Source organism: Diaporthe citri, assembly GCF_014595645.1.
Source record: "Diaporthe citri strain NFHF-8-4 chromosome Unknown scaffold_3, whole genome shotgun sequence".
Lineage (NCBI taxonomy): Eukaryota > Fungi > Ascomycota > Sordariomycetes > Diaporthales > Diaporthaceae > Diaporthe > Diaporthe citri.
In genome coordinates this window covers 4043583-4061714 of record NW_025064848.1, presented here as the reverse complement: position 1 = coordinate 4061714, position 18132 = coordinate 4043583, and the positions used below count along the sequence as shown (strand labels likewise).

The 18132-nt window shown below is 56.5% G+C and overlaps 4 protein-coding genes across 4 annotated transcripts; 1 reads left to right on the top strand and 3 right to left on the bottom strand.

Annotated features, from left to right (window-relative positions):
- Window positions 1–1649: 1649 nt before the first annotated feature.
- Window positions 1650–2549, bottom strand: INS49_008691 (uncharacterized protein; the record flags this gene model as incomplete). Its single annotated transcript, XM_043169430.1, has 1 exon — window positions 1650–2549. The coding sequence occupies one exon, from the start codon at window positions 2547–2549 to the stop codon at window positions 1650–1652; it is 900 nt and encodes a 299-aa protein (XP_043027110.1).
- A 6179-nt stretch (window positions 2550–8728) lies between these two features.
- On the top strand, window positions 8729–11182 carry INS49_008690 (uncharacterized protein; the record flags this gene model as incomplete). The annotated part of the gene is made up of 1 exon (XM_043169429.1): window positions 8729–11182. The coding sequence occupies one exon, from the start codon at window positions 8729–8731 to the stop codon at window positions 11180–11182; it is 2454 nt and encodes an 817-aa protein (XP_043027109.1).
- A 427-nt stretch (window positions 11183–11609) lies between these two features.
- Window positions 11610–13505, bottom strand: INS49_008689 (uncharacterized protein; the record flags this gene model as incomplete). Its single annotated transcript, XM_043169428.1, has 5 exons — window positions 11610–11959; window positions 12028–12232; window positions 12353–12806; window positions 12871–12997; window positions 13112–13505. 5 exons carry the CDS (start codon window positions 13503–13505, stop codon window positions 11610–11612), a joined length of 1530 nt encoding a protein of 509 aa, XP_043027108.1.
- Window positions 13506–15133: 1628 nt separating this feature from the next.
- INS49_008688 (uncharacterized protein) lies at window positions 15134–17350 on the bottom strand (the record flags this gene model as incomplete). Its single annotated transcript, XM_043169427.1, has 2 exons — window positions 15134–15332; window positions 15396–17350. The coding sequence occupies 2 exons, from the start codon at window positions 17348–17350 to the stop codon at window positions 15134–15136; spliced, it is 2154 nt and encodes a 717-aa protein (XP_043027107.1).
- Between the last annotated feature and the right edge of the window lie 782 nt (window positions 17351–18132).

The following is an 18132-nucleotide window of genomic DNA, read 5'->3' as shown; positions in this document are numbered from 1 at the left end:
CCCTCAGTCTATCTTCCCCCTGGGAAAGGAACATCCCGTCGTGAGGGAGATGAGTCTCCGAAACCATCGACCTAGTGGCAAGAACGCTCCTACCCGTGCCTCTCGACAACAGGGTCCTAGCACCAGATCCTCCGCGAACATCCCTTACAGGGCCCCCCTTCAATGCGTATCGATACATACCTCAACCCGCAGAAGGGGGGGATAGGAGGACGAGGGGAGGGACGAAGCAAGGCTCCGTGCGCGTCATCTGATCAAGACGTTTGCGTTCCCCCTTCACCTCCCTCCCGCTCAGATCGCCCATGGTCCAGACACATGAAACGAGGCCGAACAGGTACAAGACGAGGGCTGTGCGCGGCAGCTACCGGCCTTCTCACCCTTCTCTGTGTCTGCCTCCCGCCTGACAGGTCTAGTAGGCCCCGTAGTCCTTCGTTAGCCCCAGCTAGTCAGAGGCGGGAGGGAACAGGAGGCTATAATTGACATGCAGCTGTCCACGCTATAGCACGGGGTAGGTGAGGGGGATCTGTGCGCAGGGCCCGTCGGCCGGCTGGTAAGGTCGTTTCTAACGTAGGTAGCAGTGCGGGTAGCGGGAAGGTAAGGGGTGTACGTTAGGTGTGTTGGTGTGTGTGGTGACGGGCACGGTTGACGGGCGGCATTTGCTCGCATTACGCTGAGTTGCTTCTTCCCGTTTCCTCTCTCCCTTCTCCCCTACCCGGCGCTGCACCTATCCCAGATGCCTCGTGCGGGATCGACCACCCGTGCCGTCCTCGACTGCATGGTAATCTTATCGCGGGAGAGGGAGGGGGAAGGGGCAGAGGAGACCCATCTCTCTCACTCTGTTCCCTCGATTCACTTCGATATGTGAGCCAAACCGGGCCAGGATGAAAAGAAGGTGTGCCAGATGTGTTGAAGGTTTCGCGGGGATCAAGGCCGGCCCAAGAACCACGGGCGGGCGGGCGCACAAACGATCGATCATGGTTTTTGCTGCGCTGGCCCAATTGAAATCCAGTTCCAAGTCGACAATGCGGAGTGTCGGTATGTTAGCTGTAGGCAAGCCCATATCCAGCCATCAATAAGGTTTTTGGCGGCAGCGAACCTGACGTTCCTCGCGGCCGGGCTGCGCCGTCGAGCTTGGGACCCCCCGGTCCCCTTGACTTTGCTCGACCTGAACCCGATCGCTGCTTGGGTCGACCCGGGTGAGTGTCGCCGTTAAGGACAGACTATGGGGTATAGCAGGTCAGCTGGTAACGGTCCCAGCGGGCTCAATGCCCCAAGGACCTGGGATGTCGTCGCTTCGAGCCGGTATCAAGTTAGCGTAGCCGCATCCTGAGTGGTGCTTGGTTCAGCTATGCGCTCTATATTTGCATGAGCGTAGTATATGTTACATGAGGATGAGTATTGTTTCACCGCAGAGAACAAACTAGAAAGCGCCCAAAGCGCGGCATTTGAGTAAAGGTGATTGTTCATTTAGCCATCGCAGTTTCGCGAACGGCACTCGAGGTTTGCGTCGAGTAATAGCAGTGCAGTGTCCCTGTCTAATAGTTGCCCAACTCCAGCCGTTATCATGATGCAGTGAATAAAGTAGAGATATACGAAACAATCTGCAAGTGTCGTTGCAGCAGAAAAGAATGGTACAGGCGCCCGCCCTGGGATCACCACGTCCCGTGGAGCTTAGCCCTGGTCCTGGCACCCCTATTCTGCAGGCCTATCTTGTCCCTGTTTAACAGACTCCTCCATCGTAAGCTCACACTGGTCTGGTCCCTCCCTGGTAGATTGCGAACACAGTCATCCCATACCTCACTGGACAAATCCATGTTCTTGACCTTCTCGAGCACGACCTCGACCAGCTTGTGGTCATCTTCGAGGCTCCACTGATCGCCGCGCGCGCCCACTTCGACGTTGGTGCCCTCGGTGGTCTCGATCTCGTTTGCATCGGGGGCTCCCAGCTTGTGGAAATCTTCCTTGGTGAGTCCGCGCGGGACGTCTGGTGGTGCTATTCGCTGTCTCTTGGGTGTTGACGGGGCGGCTTGTGATGATTTGTCTGAGTATCCCTTGAAGACAAACATTCCGGGGTCTCGCTTGGTCTCGTTGTTCATGTCAAAGATGTTGACGTTCTCCTTTCCGTGGTGTTCGTCACTGCTAGAGCGCTCTTCGTCGTCTCGGCCCATGTCGTCATCATCGGAGCGTCTTCTCTTATTCGGACCCCTAGGCGGTGCGCGCTTCTTGATCCTGTATCGTAGAGGCTCGTTCTGTGCCAGCGAAGAAGATGGACCAGGTGATGGCTCGGCCTTGCGACGGCGAAGGCGAGGTTTGCTGAGAGGGCTAGGCATGTTGGCGAGCGGTGGCGACGGGAGGTGAGAGTTTACATCTGGGATCGGCTCGTTGGGGATTGGCGACGACAGCATGGTGTGAAGGTTACGACATGAGTTGATGAGGTTTCCGATCGCGGTCTGGGTGGAGAGCTGGGGAGGGCTGGCGGGCGGCGAGATGAAGAGCGCCGACTGCAGGCGCGGGTGCGACGGGTCGCAGGATAAGGCAGACGGCAGCAACATTTTCGATGATGCGCCCAGTCTTATGGCGAGTCTCAATGATTGGATGTCGTTTTGGAAGGCCGGAATTGCAGCTGCGACAGCGAGTAGTAGGGCTGCGGACAGATGCGACTGGTTTGCGACAGGATGCGATGCAGTCAACACGACAACAATGCGAATGCGCCGGGGGCAACGAGCGTGCGCGGCGGGCAGGAGTGTCGAAACTGTTGATGAGAGCGATCGCAAGGTATAAGGAGCAGCTTCGCGATCAAATTGGGTCGAATTCGGTCGTCGGGAGGGCAGACAATGGTGGTTTAGAAGTCGGGTGGTTGTGGGTGGTGAAGCGGCGAAACGGGCGGCGAAGCAGGAAAAGAGACTTGGGGACAAGAGGGCGGGAGCGCAGGAGGCTAGAGGGGAATAAGTCGCCCGTAATAAGGGTCAGACCCAGGCATCGCCCAGTTGACCCGGTTACCCAGAGTACGTACTGGCCACGACTGGGGGCGCCAGATGGGGGCCGGTCCACTTGGGCGCAGGTGCAGTTGTACTCTGGACTCCCAAGTGGGGCACGGGCGGCTGGACAGGGGGTCGGGGGCTCAGACCTTGACCTTGCCCATGTCCCTGTCTCAAGGTACCCGAGCTGGTCGAGGTACATGGCGCACCATTGCGATACACCTGACTTGCAAGCCGCCCCTTCCCAAGTGCCTCTCTTCAAGCCTGCCACGCAGGGCCTGAATCCGAGTCTCACCAGGCCGTGGGAAGTGCCGCCTCAAGCCTCTTATCCTGCAGGTCCTGACGCAGCCACGACAAGTACCTGACACCGACCGACCTGTGCCTTGCCTAGTCCCCCCTCGTCTCGTCCCTTGCCCTCCTGCCCTGCCGCGCTCCTTCGCATCGAGAGGGGCAGATGCATTCCCATCATGCAGTCGACCTGCAGGTTATCTACAGTGCTTACCCATCCGTTCAACTCTCCGTCACACCTGGCATGTACCCACTCGGACATGTAGGTGAGGGGAAACCGGATGACAACAGTCGGTCTGTGGTTGGTATCACCAACGGCCTGGCATGGTGTGCCCCACGATCCCTCCCTCTCTCACCACCCCGGCGCCCACCTCTCTTGGGGATGCTGCTCTCCGTATGTCTGCTTTGATACCGTCTGGAGCGCCCTCCAGCAAATCCGGAACATGGAGAGGCGAGCCTTTCCTCTTGCGGGACGCTGTTACCCACCTTGCTCGATGGCCAGATGGCACATCCCTTCTCTCTAGTCAATCATGTCTGGCTAGTCAAGCTCTACGCTTCTAGTCTCGTCAGAAGGTGAGTCTGACGGTCTCGCCTACTCCCGTGGCCCTTCGCCCTTGACAACCTGGACCCGCTGACTACAGCTCTGACCGCTGGCAGTGGCCGTGCGAAGGGTGTTCCCGAATGCACTCACGGGTTGATGTACACCTGTGTCAAGATACTCTCGGTGGGCCGCTGAAATATGGCCAGAGATTAACAACAGACGAACCCAGGCAACCGTTAAATTGGTGCGCCTTTGCGATGCTTGCATTCATCTCCTGAGGGGACAATCAGCACGCGTCCCAAACCACTTGTCCTCGTGTCGAGGCCAGTCGAGCTGGCTTGACAACGCCATCAACAGCCTATTCGCCGATGTGATCGCGCATTCGTCGATCGCACCAGGCCTTGGGACGGTGGTCACTACATCATACTCTCCAGGTTCCTCTAGCCTTCCATGCACAGCCCTAGAAGAAATCCGGCCGCTCGGAGGTGACGGCTGTGACCGCCCACAACCACAACCACCCTTGCTCGAGGCTACAGGGTGCCGTCTTGTCGTCTCGAGCATTTCGCAGCTTAATCCTCGTCGTCCCCGTCTTCCATCATCGCGATCCATGGTGCTCATCGCCAGTGACGTATATCGAGCCTTAGAATTAATAATGCGCCCATGACGATGTCTGCTATACAGCAATATGCCGTCAATGGTTGACCCTCGCGGAACGTCTGTCGGTTTCGTGGTCTCCCAGGGCTGGCCTGCACGGCGTGTAAGTCAGTCCTAGGTGGGACCAGTGTTTGACAGTTACTCTTCCTGGCCCCGGGGGATTTGCACAGCGCCGCAGCTGGGCGTCTGACTCCATCGTGGAGAGCCCCGGGAACCGCAATCCGTTCCTTCTATTCCCCTCTTCTGCAACCACTTCCGCTTCTGCGATGCTTCTGTTACATCCGCCCTGCAGCTGGATCTCCCCGTCTCGCTCTCCTCCTTCTCCTCCTCCTCCCGCCTTTTCCCAGCCATTCACAAATTCATTACCAGCCACGCCTTTCATTGCCAGAGAGGGGTAGGGTGTAAGTTCTACTGAGGTCTTCTGCTTCTTGCTCCGTGCGCGGAGGCAAGCCAAGTCATATGGCCAATGTCATCTAGCTTCACGAATGGCAGATAGGGTTGTCTCCTACGATGAATACCATCTAATCACCGTACGGCATGGGTAGACAGATGTGTCTCATTGGTTCCTCACCGGCCATGTGACTGTTGGAATCCGCAACGGAGCGTGTCATCGTGGAGTGCATGACCACCAGTTGATGGCATGATGGAGCACTGCCTTCAGACAGAGACAGCCTACTACAATCATTTTATGCGCCATGTGCGCCTGACGCACAAATCAGCATCGTGTGGCATGGGCTCACAAGAATAGTCCACAGGTCACCTCACCGGGGGTGGGCAGCAGCAAAGAAACGAGAGAAGCATGGAACGAAGGGGGGAAGAAGGGGGGCGAGGGCGTGCGTGCCGAAGCTTGAACGCCAGCAAGCAGCGAGACGCGTCTTGGGGAAAGTCGCGTCTCCGCCAGGTGGAGACGCGAAGTGGGAAATTGACTCGCCCATTGACCAATCGTCTTACACCAAGTTTGATTGACTTTCTCCAGCGCGACCCATTTGCGAATGGAGTGTCGGCCCCTACGATGGCTTCGGAACCAGTCGATGTGACACTGCCAGATCTCATCGCGGCTCCACGGTTCCAGCAATGCACGCCCCCATCCCTGGCCACGCGCTAGGAGCTCACCGCCCGAAAGATCCGGACCCGTCTTTCCACTGAACCTCTTCGTCCAGACGTTCCCCCTGAGAAGTCACCGGATCCCCTTTTTGGATACCCAGAGACCCAGATGTATCGTGGGCATGCTGGCATGCAGGATGCGGGCCCGTCGTCTTCCATGATGCCAAAAGTCACTTTTGCATCACCTCCTTGGCACAGAGACGACGAGCACACCGGCGGGAGGGGCGGTGAGAAACAAACTCGATGCAGGACTCGGCCGTCTTGATTTACGCCAACCACTCTGCACAACAACTAGCCATACCTCGGCTGCAACTTCAGGACCCTGCCAAGGCACCCTGATACCCTGAATCTGTTAGGGCCCGATTTGCACCCTGCCTTTCGCCTTTCCCAAGGTCAGGGGATTTCCACCTGGTCTCGGGAGGGGTGAGTTGTCGCAATAATAGGCGCGACGAGAAGAACCGGCGCCAACCAAGGACATTGCGATTCCCTGGCGGAGTCGGCGAATAGTCGGCTATCCAACACCCACGAGCACAAGTCTGCCGGCCGCTGAAGCTGCCCATGACTTCCAGGGACAACGTCAAAGACCGTCAGCATTGCCGGGAAGTTGTCCATCTACATCGCCGAGCACAGTCAGCATCCCCTGCCATTGAAAATTCCTTACCCACCGTATCCTATCTTGCTCCCCCAAGTTCATGCAGCGCCCGTCATCAAACTTTCCTCCCGGACCGTTGCAGTGATCCATAAATCGCATCTGGCCAAGAAAAGCAAGGCGCACAGTCTTGCGTGGATAGGGCAAAGAACTCTTTGGAAGTTTCAAACTTTTCCAAGTCCGGCCCCTGCTTCATTTGGGCACCCTTTATCCCCGTATACCCGGAGTGTTCTTTTCTTTTCGCGGCCCGGCCCCGAGTGAGGTTGTCATGCGCCTAGGATCATCGTTATGCAGCCTGCGCGCACGCGTTCACCCCTTCCGCGTTTGCGTGCCAACAACGAATCCCCCAGCCTCTCTGCTCCAGCCATCGAAAGCTTGGATGATTTCATCATTGCTTTCGCTCCATGCCCAATTGACCAAGATCGGTCTTACCGAGCGTTGCACTTCCACTCAAGCGAGGAAGGAAACTCCGAGGCCATTCCATGCCCAGCACCGGCCGGCTGAACTGCAAGGGGCATAAACCAGCCACCTCTTGCCCCCGGAGCTTGGATCCCTGGAGCCTTGGAAGCTCTCAGGAACTTCGAAGGGTCCTCAGGGTCGCCCGGGAACTAATGCTAGCCTGCAACACCGGACTGGGCTAGACTAAGGGTCCAGAGCAAGGAAGTCGTTGTTTTGGTAAATTGCTTCATTGACGAGCAGGTAGTCCCTTGGAGATCAGAATTTTCCAGGTTTCCTTGTCACCGTAGGGACCTTTTGCTCCTGAACTCAGGGCTCGACAAGGTTGGGTCTTTCTTGTACTCTTCGAGTTTTGGCAGGCAGAATGGCAGGCAGAAAGGCAGGCAGTGACTGGTGTTGTAAGACAAGTCTGCTACAATTGTGTTCCCTTGTCACGGCTGAAGGGGCAGGTCCCGGCGTTGTGCTTACCCAACTACATGCCGTGGACAAGGCTGAGCTGGAACATGTCAGTGCAGATGGGTCAGCATTTCCTGAGTGGCCAGTCATGAGTCGATAGGCTATTGCTTGTTAGCATTCGCCCAGATGGCTCAGCCGATTTTGATATGAGGCATGAGAGACACAAGTGTGTGAGCCACCCATCACCATCCCAAAATCTCTTGACTTCACTTGCCCGGGTTCATCCAAAATGACCATTGAATGGCCTGCAACCAAGATTTGAATGCAATATTTCAACAAACAAAGTCATTGAGTAATTGGGATCGAAACGAAGACTCCACATAGTATATCTCATGTTGCTATTCAACTACACGACAATGTGAATACCAACTTTCTTATCCTTTCACAGCTAACATGTGCAGAAGTCTGGTTTGCAAAATTGCAAAGGAACCTCAAGTTGGTCGTATAACAAACGCCCTTCATTTTGTTTTCTTCACATCTCCTGTTCATCATCTTACATATGAATGATAAGGAGGAAAGCTCAACTCATACACATGAGACGACACAAGTCGGCAAGGGCGGCCAGTCTAATCATCTGATCATCTATATCTCCTGGTCGAATCACTTCAACCGAGGGAGGCTGCTTCGATATAAGACTTGACCTATCAGATTGATGTATCCTTGTAGTGGTGATTCTGCACCGGGAAATGGGTTGAAATGAGAACGGAAACCATTCCACAAAAGAGTGGCTGTTTGGGCCTGGGGGTTCATCCGACCCGAATCAGATTTGTTTGTCTTGATTCACTACTGGTTGTTCTGTTTCTTCAACGCCGGAGTGGAAAATGGCCTGGAATTCATCTGAACTGTCAGTTGGCAGTCACGAGATGGTTTGGGAGGCTCTGGGAAGGTATCGACAGTGAAATGTATGAGATCGCGTATAACAGTTCTTCTCCAGTCACTGTGGCTTCGATGAAGGTCGTTGTAGATGGATATAAAAGCCTTTCCTCTTCCCCTTTCCATCTACATTTGTTTCTTGCAGTTTCCCTTCCATGACAAGCTCATAGCACGCGCGTGTCTCGAGCGAACAGAGCAACTGCTCGTCAAGACTGCAGTGAAGCCAGTCCCATAGCATCCCAACGTGAATACTGGTGAGTTACCTCATGATGTGGAGCCTCAGTGAAGAGCACTCCAGTCCTTGGACCTTGTGGACCCCAAGGCACATATGGCCAACATCTTCCCTCCTCCCTCTTTGATACCAAATGTGCCCAGTCCCCATTCATTGCGATTCCACAGCTGATCTGTGATCTTTGCAGCCTGTGTTCACTCCAAATCGCCCCTGGTTTTGGGTCATTCACCAGTCTCGTCCGTTGCCCCACGACCGCACCACTCACTGCACAGGAAACAACAAATCCATACACACGACCCTGCCTTCTGCCTCTCTTTATTTGAAAACCTAATGACCACCAAATCGTCTCTCTTCTTTTTCTTCTGACTGTTTGCCTTGTACTCCAGCAGAGTCTCGTCAGCACTCCTCGCCATATCGGGGCGCGTCAGCAGACACAACCTCTCCGAGTCCCTCCTAACATTTACCGTTTCTCAGTGCAAACTCCTTTCCCGCAGAATACGATGGCTCCCCACACGAGATTCAAGCTGGCCGTCATCAGAACCATGCGGTGCGACTTCTGCAACGACGGCAACGTTGATGGTGTTCAAGAATGCCAGGACTGCAACGTGCATTTTTGCCGCAAGTGCGTCGAAAGCGGAAAGCTGGATAATGACGAGAGGCACCGGATGCAGCAGAAGGCCATCATTAAACTGAATTGGGCCAAACCCCCCAAGGGTCGACGTGCGGCGCACCACAGGGAAACAGCCGCCAGTAAGCCCCTCTCTCACGACCGGCCTTCGAAGGAGCAGCGACTCGAGGCCCGCCGGGCTGAGCGGCGTCTGCGACATGAAGCTCGTCACATCGGACGTCACCATGAATCTGCGCCTCATTTCCAGGCCTCTCAGGACCCGAGAACCCAGCAACCTATGGGTGCTTTCCCCGGCAATGGCTTCAACATACCTGCCAGTCATCATGAGCACGTCGGCCACGGCCAATTTCAGTACGTCTCGGCGCCTCCTGGCTATCCTCCTGGCTATGCCTCATCGCCACCTGGGTACGCTCCATCGCTGCCGGCCCATGCTATGCCGTATGGTGCCCCATCTGCTGGTCCTGGCCAGCACGGTCAGCACGTCCAGCACCCTGGCTATGGAGGAGGACTGGCCATGCCCTCCGGACCAATATACGGTCACCATTTCTCTGTCAATCCTGGCCTGCCTCCGCGAGGCGATCCCCGTCTCCATACACCACCTGGTCAGCCATATCCTTACGGCGGTCACCCGGTTCCCAATAACTTTGGGGGCTACTATGGAGGTGGGCCCCCGGAGTACACAGCAGCTCCCACGCCTCCGGGCTTTCCTGGCCCGGGTTTCCACCAACCCCCCTCTCAGCCGCAGCCTATGTACAATGACAGAGGATACGTCTCGCGCGGCAACATGCCCACCGGCCAACCTGTCTCAGGCCCTGGCCACGCTTCCGGTCATGCTTTCGGCCAACCCTACGGCGGAGGTTCTTTCTCTCACGCCCAATCACCCCACGAGAGGCAGCCGCAACCTCGTGGACAGGAGCGCGTGCCAGCAGCAGGTGGAGAGGCTCCTAATTTTGCCGCGCCTGCTCGAGAGGCTCGAGCTCGTGAGCCAACGTCTCAAGGGCACACTGAGCAGCCCGTTAACTCTTTGACCATTCAGCAGCAGCAACAGCAGCAGCAGGCATGGGAGCAAGAACAAGCCCGGCAAGCATGGGAGCAAGAGCAGGCCCGGCAGGCGTGGGAACGCCAGCAGGCACAGCAAGCGCTCCAGCAGATGTGGGAGCGATCGCAGCAGCAAGCCATACAGCAGAACACACAGCCCGTGGCCCAGCAATGGCAGTCGCAGGAGGGGCAACAACGCAGGGTACAGCCAGAGGTAGATCAGGCGAGCCAGACGCCGCAACAGGCGCAAAAGCAAGATGAGCAGAGACAGGAGCGGCGTGAGGAGCAGCAGTCGCAACAGCAAGCCGTTCGTCCCATCTCGAAGGGCGGCGCTGTCAGTGGAGCCCCTCCCAGTACCGGTCCTCCCTTCACTCTGCCTCCCATCGTTTTTGCTCCTCACGTCACGGCTCCCCCTATCACTCTTCCTCCCATCACTGCTCCTCCCGTCACTGCTCCTCCCATCACTACTTCTCCCATCGCTGTCTCAGGATTTCAGCAAACCCGGCTGCCAGTCTTGGCTCCGGCTCCGGCTCCGACTCCTGCCCCGCGGCCGTCCGCTCCAGAGCCCGACACCACCAGCCAGTCAGGCCAAGTGCAGCACAGAGAAACTTGCATCGCTCCAACTGTGGTAGAGCACGCGCAGCGCCCCTTCGGAATCCCCGCGTTCGCCCGCGACCTGTACGCGGGCCGGCCCAACCACTACGACGAGACAGTAGCCCGCTGGGCCCAGTCCCAGCCGGTGCGCGCAAAACAGATCCGCGAGTACGACGAGGACGACTACGATGATGACGATAACGACGACGACGACGACGACGATGCCACAGGAACAGGCCTAGATACGGCCCGCCCTGGATGCCCCCCCTCAGGCCAGCCGCCGAGCAGGGGCCGGAAGCGCGCCCACTCGCAGGTGTCGTCGATAGACTCGACGCTCTCGGCAGAACTGGACCCGGGCCAGCCGGAGCCCGACACCACGGAGGAGAGGCTGCAAGAGCTGCTCAACAATGGGGACATTGCGCGCGAGCAGCTCGAGGGGGGAGAGCGGGCTGCCCTCGACATGGCGGCTGCTGCGAACACGCTGCAGGGGGGCGGGCGCGGCCTGATCGGCGCCACGGGCGCCCTGTGCATGGCTAATGATGTTGTGATCAGGCGGCGCCAGGAGGAGTTTGACCGGAAGCGCCAGGAGGAGGAGAGGCACGCTGCTGAGCTGGTGGAGAAGAAGGGCCGAGAAGGCGGCGGTGGCAGTGGAGGTGTAGGTGGAAGTGGAAGTGGTGATGAGGGCTCCCAGTAGTGGGATCGCACGAGGTTATCTCCCACGGTGGCACTTCCTCCGGCGTGGGTTCTTGAAAATCCTTTTTGGTCTGGTTCGGAGTTCTGGTTCGGAGTCGGAGAGGAATGTTGCCGGATATCATGATGGAGGTCCTCGTGGCTGTATGATAAAGGGATGAATTGCATGGACGAGTGTCATAGTACCACGACCCCGAGTGTTAGATGCGGGTCAAAAGTCGGCGTCTTGAGACGATTTCATAGAGAGCCTGGTCTGGCTCCATGAGGCGATGTCCACGAACGCAGCTACTCAATTTTGATTTTGCGCGGAGTTCATCAAACGTCGTTTCCAGACCAGAGACGATAGATGAGCTGGCATGGCCGCTTCATAATTCCTTACCCATTGGTTTGAAACCACGTTTCACTAACGCAGCATAGACTCGATGCTGCCTCTAAGGTCCTCTGTCGTTATCGTCCTCATCATTTGATAACAATCTCTGTGCTTCATCCACCAGTCCGTCCTCGGACGTTGGGGTTTGAATGCGCACTTGAGCCAGCACAATTGCTGTGAGACCAGAGAGGACAAGTGCCAACAGATAGGGCAATCCTTTCCCAACACCCTCCAGTCTCATACTCCACTTGAGAACGGCCGCATTCACAGGGCCACCCAATAGGACCGCCATGGTGTCCATGATTGCCAGCGCGGTGAATACTGTACCTATCATGTCCGCGTCGACAAGGGAGCTGACGAGGGACCGCGCGAACGATTGGAAACCTGTTCCGAATGTGTAAACTGCAATACCTGTAAAGGCGTGTTAGATACACCCGTTGACAACCACGACCACTTTCGATCAATAGACGTGGACATACCGATGAAGACAAAGTCGAACCTTGGCGCGACGGCCAAAATAGCGAAAGATATAGCCAGGAGCATGACACTTAGTCGGGACAGGTAAAGATCCTTGATGCGAGGTAGGAGTCCGAACCGGCTGATCAGTGTGGTGTCAAGGAGGGGAAGAACGGTGCCATATGCCAGCATCTGTCCGAACGCCTGGAAGGAGAACAGGTAGCTGGCCTAGAAATCGACAGACACTCGAGTTAGTATCACCATCGTTACAAGATGGAGTCATACATGCGACTCTTCCTTTAACACAATGGGCAAAAAGGTTGGAAAAGGCGAAAAGGAGGTAAATACCTTAGCGAGCGGAATAGAATACCGCGCTGAGACATAACGTAACAAGATCGCAAGCGACTGTTGTGCAAAGTCGGTCGAGAAGAAGCAAGCCATAAGGAGCACCAAGTTTCGATGGGTGAGGACAAAGCCTACTGTCGAAATGGTGTGCCCGACAGCCGCCTCGAAACGGCTCTTGATATCAGTCTCGCCTTCGCTGCCCTGAGACTCTGAAATCTCTTCAGATTCTGATGGCCCAGGGACGTGATGCACTTGTTCATCATCTGGAGCGTATCTGGCAAGCGCCGTGAACCGAGTCTCTGGCATCACCACAGTGAGAGCCACAGCGAGGAGCAGGCATACGAATCCGATGATGATGGGAACCCAGAGACTCGTGCGCATCAAATAGGCACCCAGTGGCGGGGCGAGCATTTCTCCGACGATCGTCACACCTTGGGCGTAGAAGAATGCCTTGGAACTGTGGCAAATACACAAATCAGCACCTGCTAGAGCATACGGATTAGACACAACAGTAGCCCTACCGGAAAGACTCGAGTGACGCATCTGTAAGGATCATCATGGCTGCCGCATTGAAAACTGTGCCGCCGCCTCCGATGAAGTAGAAGGCCGAGGAGAGCCAGGTCCATCGCGGATCAATCTGCATCCAGCCTAGAGGTACAATTAGCCGTGAGAATTAGGTGGATCAGATCAAGACAAGAACCGTTGTGAAGTAAGTTGCCAAGGCACACATCGATAGACAATAGTCAGTCTGGTCACACATACATATCAAAAGGATCCACGCAGCACCAAGCCCCTGGCCCACCAGCGACAACGTCAGAACGGGCTTCCGCCCCTTCTCGTCCGCCATCGCGCCGTAGTACAGGGCCATGACGAGGCCCGGTATGCCATCGAAGAACAGCTGCCACCCAAACAGCTCGTTGACCATGTCCTGGACGGCAGGGTCCTTGCAGGACTCTTCATCCAGGTCACCGCCGCCGAAATAGCGCCGGCAGGCGACATCTTCGAAGAGGCGCGTCTGTGGCGCGATCGAGACCATCACCCCGAAGGCCTGGAAGAACAGCATGGCCCAGATGAGCGTGATGGGGCGCCAGAGCGTTGCATGAGCGTCTGTTCTGTCGGCCTGCCGCGGCTGTCCGTTGTCTGGGGCAGGAGACATCTTTAGCTCAATGTGCTCTAGATGCGGACTATCGAGGCAATGAATAGGTGAGACTATTAACAAAATGACCCAAGCACCCAATCATGCTTCAGAGTTGGGCGAAGTCAGGCTATGTAGTTGGTATGGATATCAACCCGGAAGATTCTGTGATCCGGCAATCATAGCAACATGGGTTAACGCTGCCAAGACCCACTCAGCGGCTGGCTGCTATCCCAAAACGGCATGTGCATAGAGCGAGTGGGTCGCCTAGTTGGCCATTCGGCTTGCTTCTTGCCTGCTTAGTATTTGATCTGGTAGGGCGACCTGCATGGACACGGGCAGTGTCCGAGGGCTGCCAGAAGGTTGTGTCCACGGTCAGTACAGCGATGAAACGCCCAAATAACTAGGCGGGTAAGCCTGTCAATGTTTGGAAGACAGCGGAATGAGATGAGACCAATTGCGGTGTCGAAGTGCATGTTAGCACCTGGAAAGTGTGACATCATCAATTGATTATACATTGGACGGGGAGGGGGGGGAGACTGTGATAAGAAAGAAGGAAAAGAAAGAGAAAAAAAAGAGAGAATAAGAATTGTGGGTCCCTGCAGCGTGCACTCAACACTCATAGAAGAGAAGCCCCTTCAAGCTCGTCTCGGATGCTCTGACTGTTGTCGAGGAGTTGCTCATGTTTACTGTCTTCAACGGACCGAATGTCAACTGTGGACTTCTCTTAACGGGAAGAAAGGCCGCTGAGCAGAAATCCTCCCGCCTGAACGGAGGTAGGAAAGTGTATAAATCTTGAGATTATAGGAACCAAGCAATTCACAGATGGCTTCATCCCCTCAGCTGGCAATTTGGCTGACATGGAAGTACAGCACTGTGACAAGGTTGAATATGGATTGATTTCTTGCCTGGGATTGAGAGGCATTAGGACTTGTAGCGTTCTACTATGATTTGTCTATGGATTCTTCTGCTATGAATTTTGGACATCCGTCATCATCAAGTGCGCTCGCTTATTTTACCCGACCACCATATCACCGATCTCTTGCTGTGGTTTCCGTCTTTTTGAAGACTTGGTTCCCCCTCACAATAACACTGACCTAGGCAGGCTCGAAGATCTGCCACGGTAAATATTTGGCTCGTGTTCTCTTGAATTCGATACACAAATGCGAATTGATAGAAGATCAATCCAGGCAGCCTCCCTCGTATGTCCTCGCTATCAATTGTCTACATACCTTGTTATTAATAGTTAAATCACTCCTACATGCTGTACAGCATCTACTCTCCAGACGGGAATGGGTTAGTACGACTTGCTACAGGACTGGCTGGTGTTACCAGAACTAACACGCAACTGCCGGTGAAAGTGATTTATACCATTTCTCTTTTTACACAGGTCTTTTGATAAAATACTTTTATACAAGCTGAAAGGGCCCTGCCCGGGCCATCGTCTTCTCTCACCCATCTCATACGCCAGAGACAATAGCCCGCCAATGATCCCATAGCCCCAGCCCATGCTGACCGAATAGAAATCTCTCCTCTCTGTGCTCTAATGCCGATGGATAAACCCAAATAATTGTCCAAAACGATGCGATGCAATGCAATTTGCGAGCGACACACACCAGCGCGCGGGTACGCACACACTCGCACACAATCTACGACCACGCTGCCTCATGCAACTGGCGATACCGATGGTCCCGAGCGGAAGACCACGAGATCCGACGCTGCCTCAGGGCGGCCGCGGCGCCGCGCAGCCGCTCCCTCACCCGGCCGCAGGGCAGGCACCCCCGGAGCAGACCCGACGAGCCCTCATCGTCGTCGTCGCTGCTGCTGCTGCCGTAGTAGATTTCGCCCCTGAGGTACAGGGAGGAGCCGAGCGTGCCCCCCTCGCTCCCAGGGTCGGTGCGGCCGTCCTACAGGCCGTCCCGCTCGATTTCGTAGAACAGGAGGTACACCTCGCGCTGCATGCCGAGAACCTCGCGCGTGCTGGCCTCCTTGATCTTCTCATCGCTGATGCGCCACCAGCGGTCTTGCTGCTTCTTCTTGGCTGGCTTGGCCGTGTGCGTGGATGCTGTGGCGGCCCCATTTGACGTCGGCGTCCCCGCCCTGCTGGCGCCGCTGCCGCTTCCGTTCCTTGACGGCGAGATCTTTGACATCGTTGACTTGGCCGACGCGGCTATCGACCTCAGGCTGCTCGTCTCGGGGTCTTTCTCCCTTGGCGCGGACGTGGGCCCCAGTTTAAAAGATGCCTTGCCGTTGCCGTTCAGACTCGGGGAGCTCCGGCGGGTCGTGTTGGCGTAGTCTAGTGACGGGGAGCCTGAGGCTGGGGACGGGAGGTCAGGGGTGCTAGTCATTGGTGTTCCGTCCTCCGAAAACCGCTTCGTGGGATGCATCTGAGGCGTCGACATGGGACTAGCAGTCTTGCTGTAGATACCCGAAGCTTGGAAAGTGTTTGGGGTAGAGTACGGAGCGGGAACGTTTTGCCTCCTGAAAGATTCGTAGTGACCACTGTGATGGCTGCCTTTGTGAGTAACAAGACCCAGCAGCTTGTACTTTCTGCGAAGCAGAAGACCACCGAGCGGTAACCGTTCCGGGAAAGCGACCTTCACTGAGTTCTTTAATGATGTCTGCCTGGCGTAGATGGAACGGTTGAGGTGGATGGCCAGGATCTTGGGGAAAACCGTTACCCGAGTATGCCTGGCGATCTTGCGTCTCGGCGCATGCTTACTGTCCGGCAAGACGATGTCCTCGGGCGCATGTTCTGGATTCGTGTTTATTGCGTGTTGTAGTTTGTCCAGCGCTTCCTGGGCCTGTCTCCTGAAATCTGCGGACCTTGATTTCTGCATCTCGGCCCTGAATACCTCCTGGGCGTGTACTAGCCTGCACTTTTCGCACTTGTAGTCTTCTATGTACTCGGTCTTGAACATGCCGTCAAAGCAGGTGTTCAACGTTGTCGAAGCTGCGTCGAGCGGGACGCTCAGCGTAAGCGTGCAGAACCTGGACTCGGTCGGCCTCGGCTTGAAGCCGCAGCTCAAGCACTCGATCTGGGACTCGGTTTTCCCTTCCATTGGGAAGCCCTCCTCATCGTCATCGTCCGGTGGGTTGAAGGCGACTTTGCTTTGCGTGGACGGAAGTGTACCTGGCCCGCGGCCGTACTCGATCGTCTCCTGGTCTGCTAGCTCGAAGAGCCTCTGTTTGAAAACATCGCCGTTTATGTCGCTGGGTGGACCACTTGAGCTCTCCAGCCCGACCTTCCACCTGGCGTAGCGCCTTGCCCTGTGACCGGCGTGGTATTCGTCGCATAACCTCTCGGAAAGGACCTGTAGGAACTCCTGCGCATCCTGTTGCTGCCTGCTAATGCGCTGACGGAACGCATTCTCCAGGCACTTGACGAGTGGTGCCGCGGTAATGGTCTTCCTATAGATGGGCCTCTCATTCAACTGGTCAAGCATCTCTTTCAGGCCCTGCGTGACGAGGCCCCTTTGTTGGCCCTCGATCTTCCAATCTGGCTCCGACTTGATGTGTTCGTTGTCCCCGTTGGCATACTCCTTGAAGTCCTTCGGAACAGCCTGCGTGTATATCCAGCCGTCGTCAATGATGCGGCGGTGCATCTCCCGGATCAAGTAGACGCGCAGGTCGCCGAGGCCGGCGATGGCCTGTAGTATGGAATTGATGAAGCAGTCATTGGCCGGGTTGGCCAGGCCGACAATGACGCCCTTCTTCCGGCCGCCACCGGTCAGGAAGTTGCTGGAGCTGGAACCGGCGGCATCGCCGTCGAGGAAGTAGGTTGGCGCAAAGACATAGATGAGGGTTGCGGCGGCCAGAGACGCCCCGGCCGCATAGGCAGCGACCGTTAAGGGCTTCTCCGGCATGTCAGGAGTGGTGCACTCGGTGCAGCCGGCGAGGTGCAGCAGAGGCCTGGATGTGGCTTTGTTTCGTGCCGATCAGGTCAGGGTCGTCGGGGCGCGGAAGGGATTGCTGCGCGGGATCGCGGGATGGCGGCAGACTCGGAACTGGGCCGTGGGACCGGGCGTCGGTGGCTTCGTGGCGACAGCGGAACGCGAGGGTCGACGGTGATGTAACCTGAGCCAAGGTCTCTCATGTGTTGTGTATATGTACAAAAGGGGACTCCCGATGCAGTGCAATGCAGCGCAGTGCTACACAGCGACATGGGCCGCGGGGAAGGGGGTCCAGCAAAGATTCGAGCTCATTGACGGGGACGACAGAGACGGTCTGATCGCCGGGCCAGAGAAGAGGCGCAGGCCAGGCTGGCAACAGAAGAGAGCACCTGGACGTCAGCGGGGTCGAGTACCGGGAATGAAGCACAAGAGAATCGCATCAAGGTTCTCGGGTCGCGCATGTATAGGCAGGAAGGCGGGTAGGCCGGCGGGCTGACTGGCAGGTAGGAGGATGGTGGTAGAAGGTCGGACGGCGGGTTGAAGCGGGCTGTGGACCCTGCCCTCCCTCCTGTTCCTGCTGCTTGGGTGTGGGGGGGGGGGGACGCAGGTGCCGCTCTGCGGGTTTGCCCATCGTGCAGGCAGTGGGTCGCCTGCTCGGCTCTGAGCCCGGCATTGACCCAAGATCCGTTCTCCGGGAGGGGACGGCGGTTGAGGGTGATGCGGTCTTGTGTGTAAGGCATGAAACTGGTAATTTC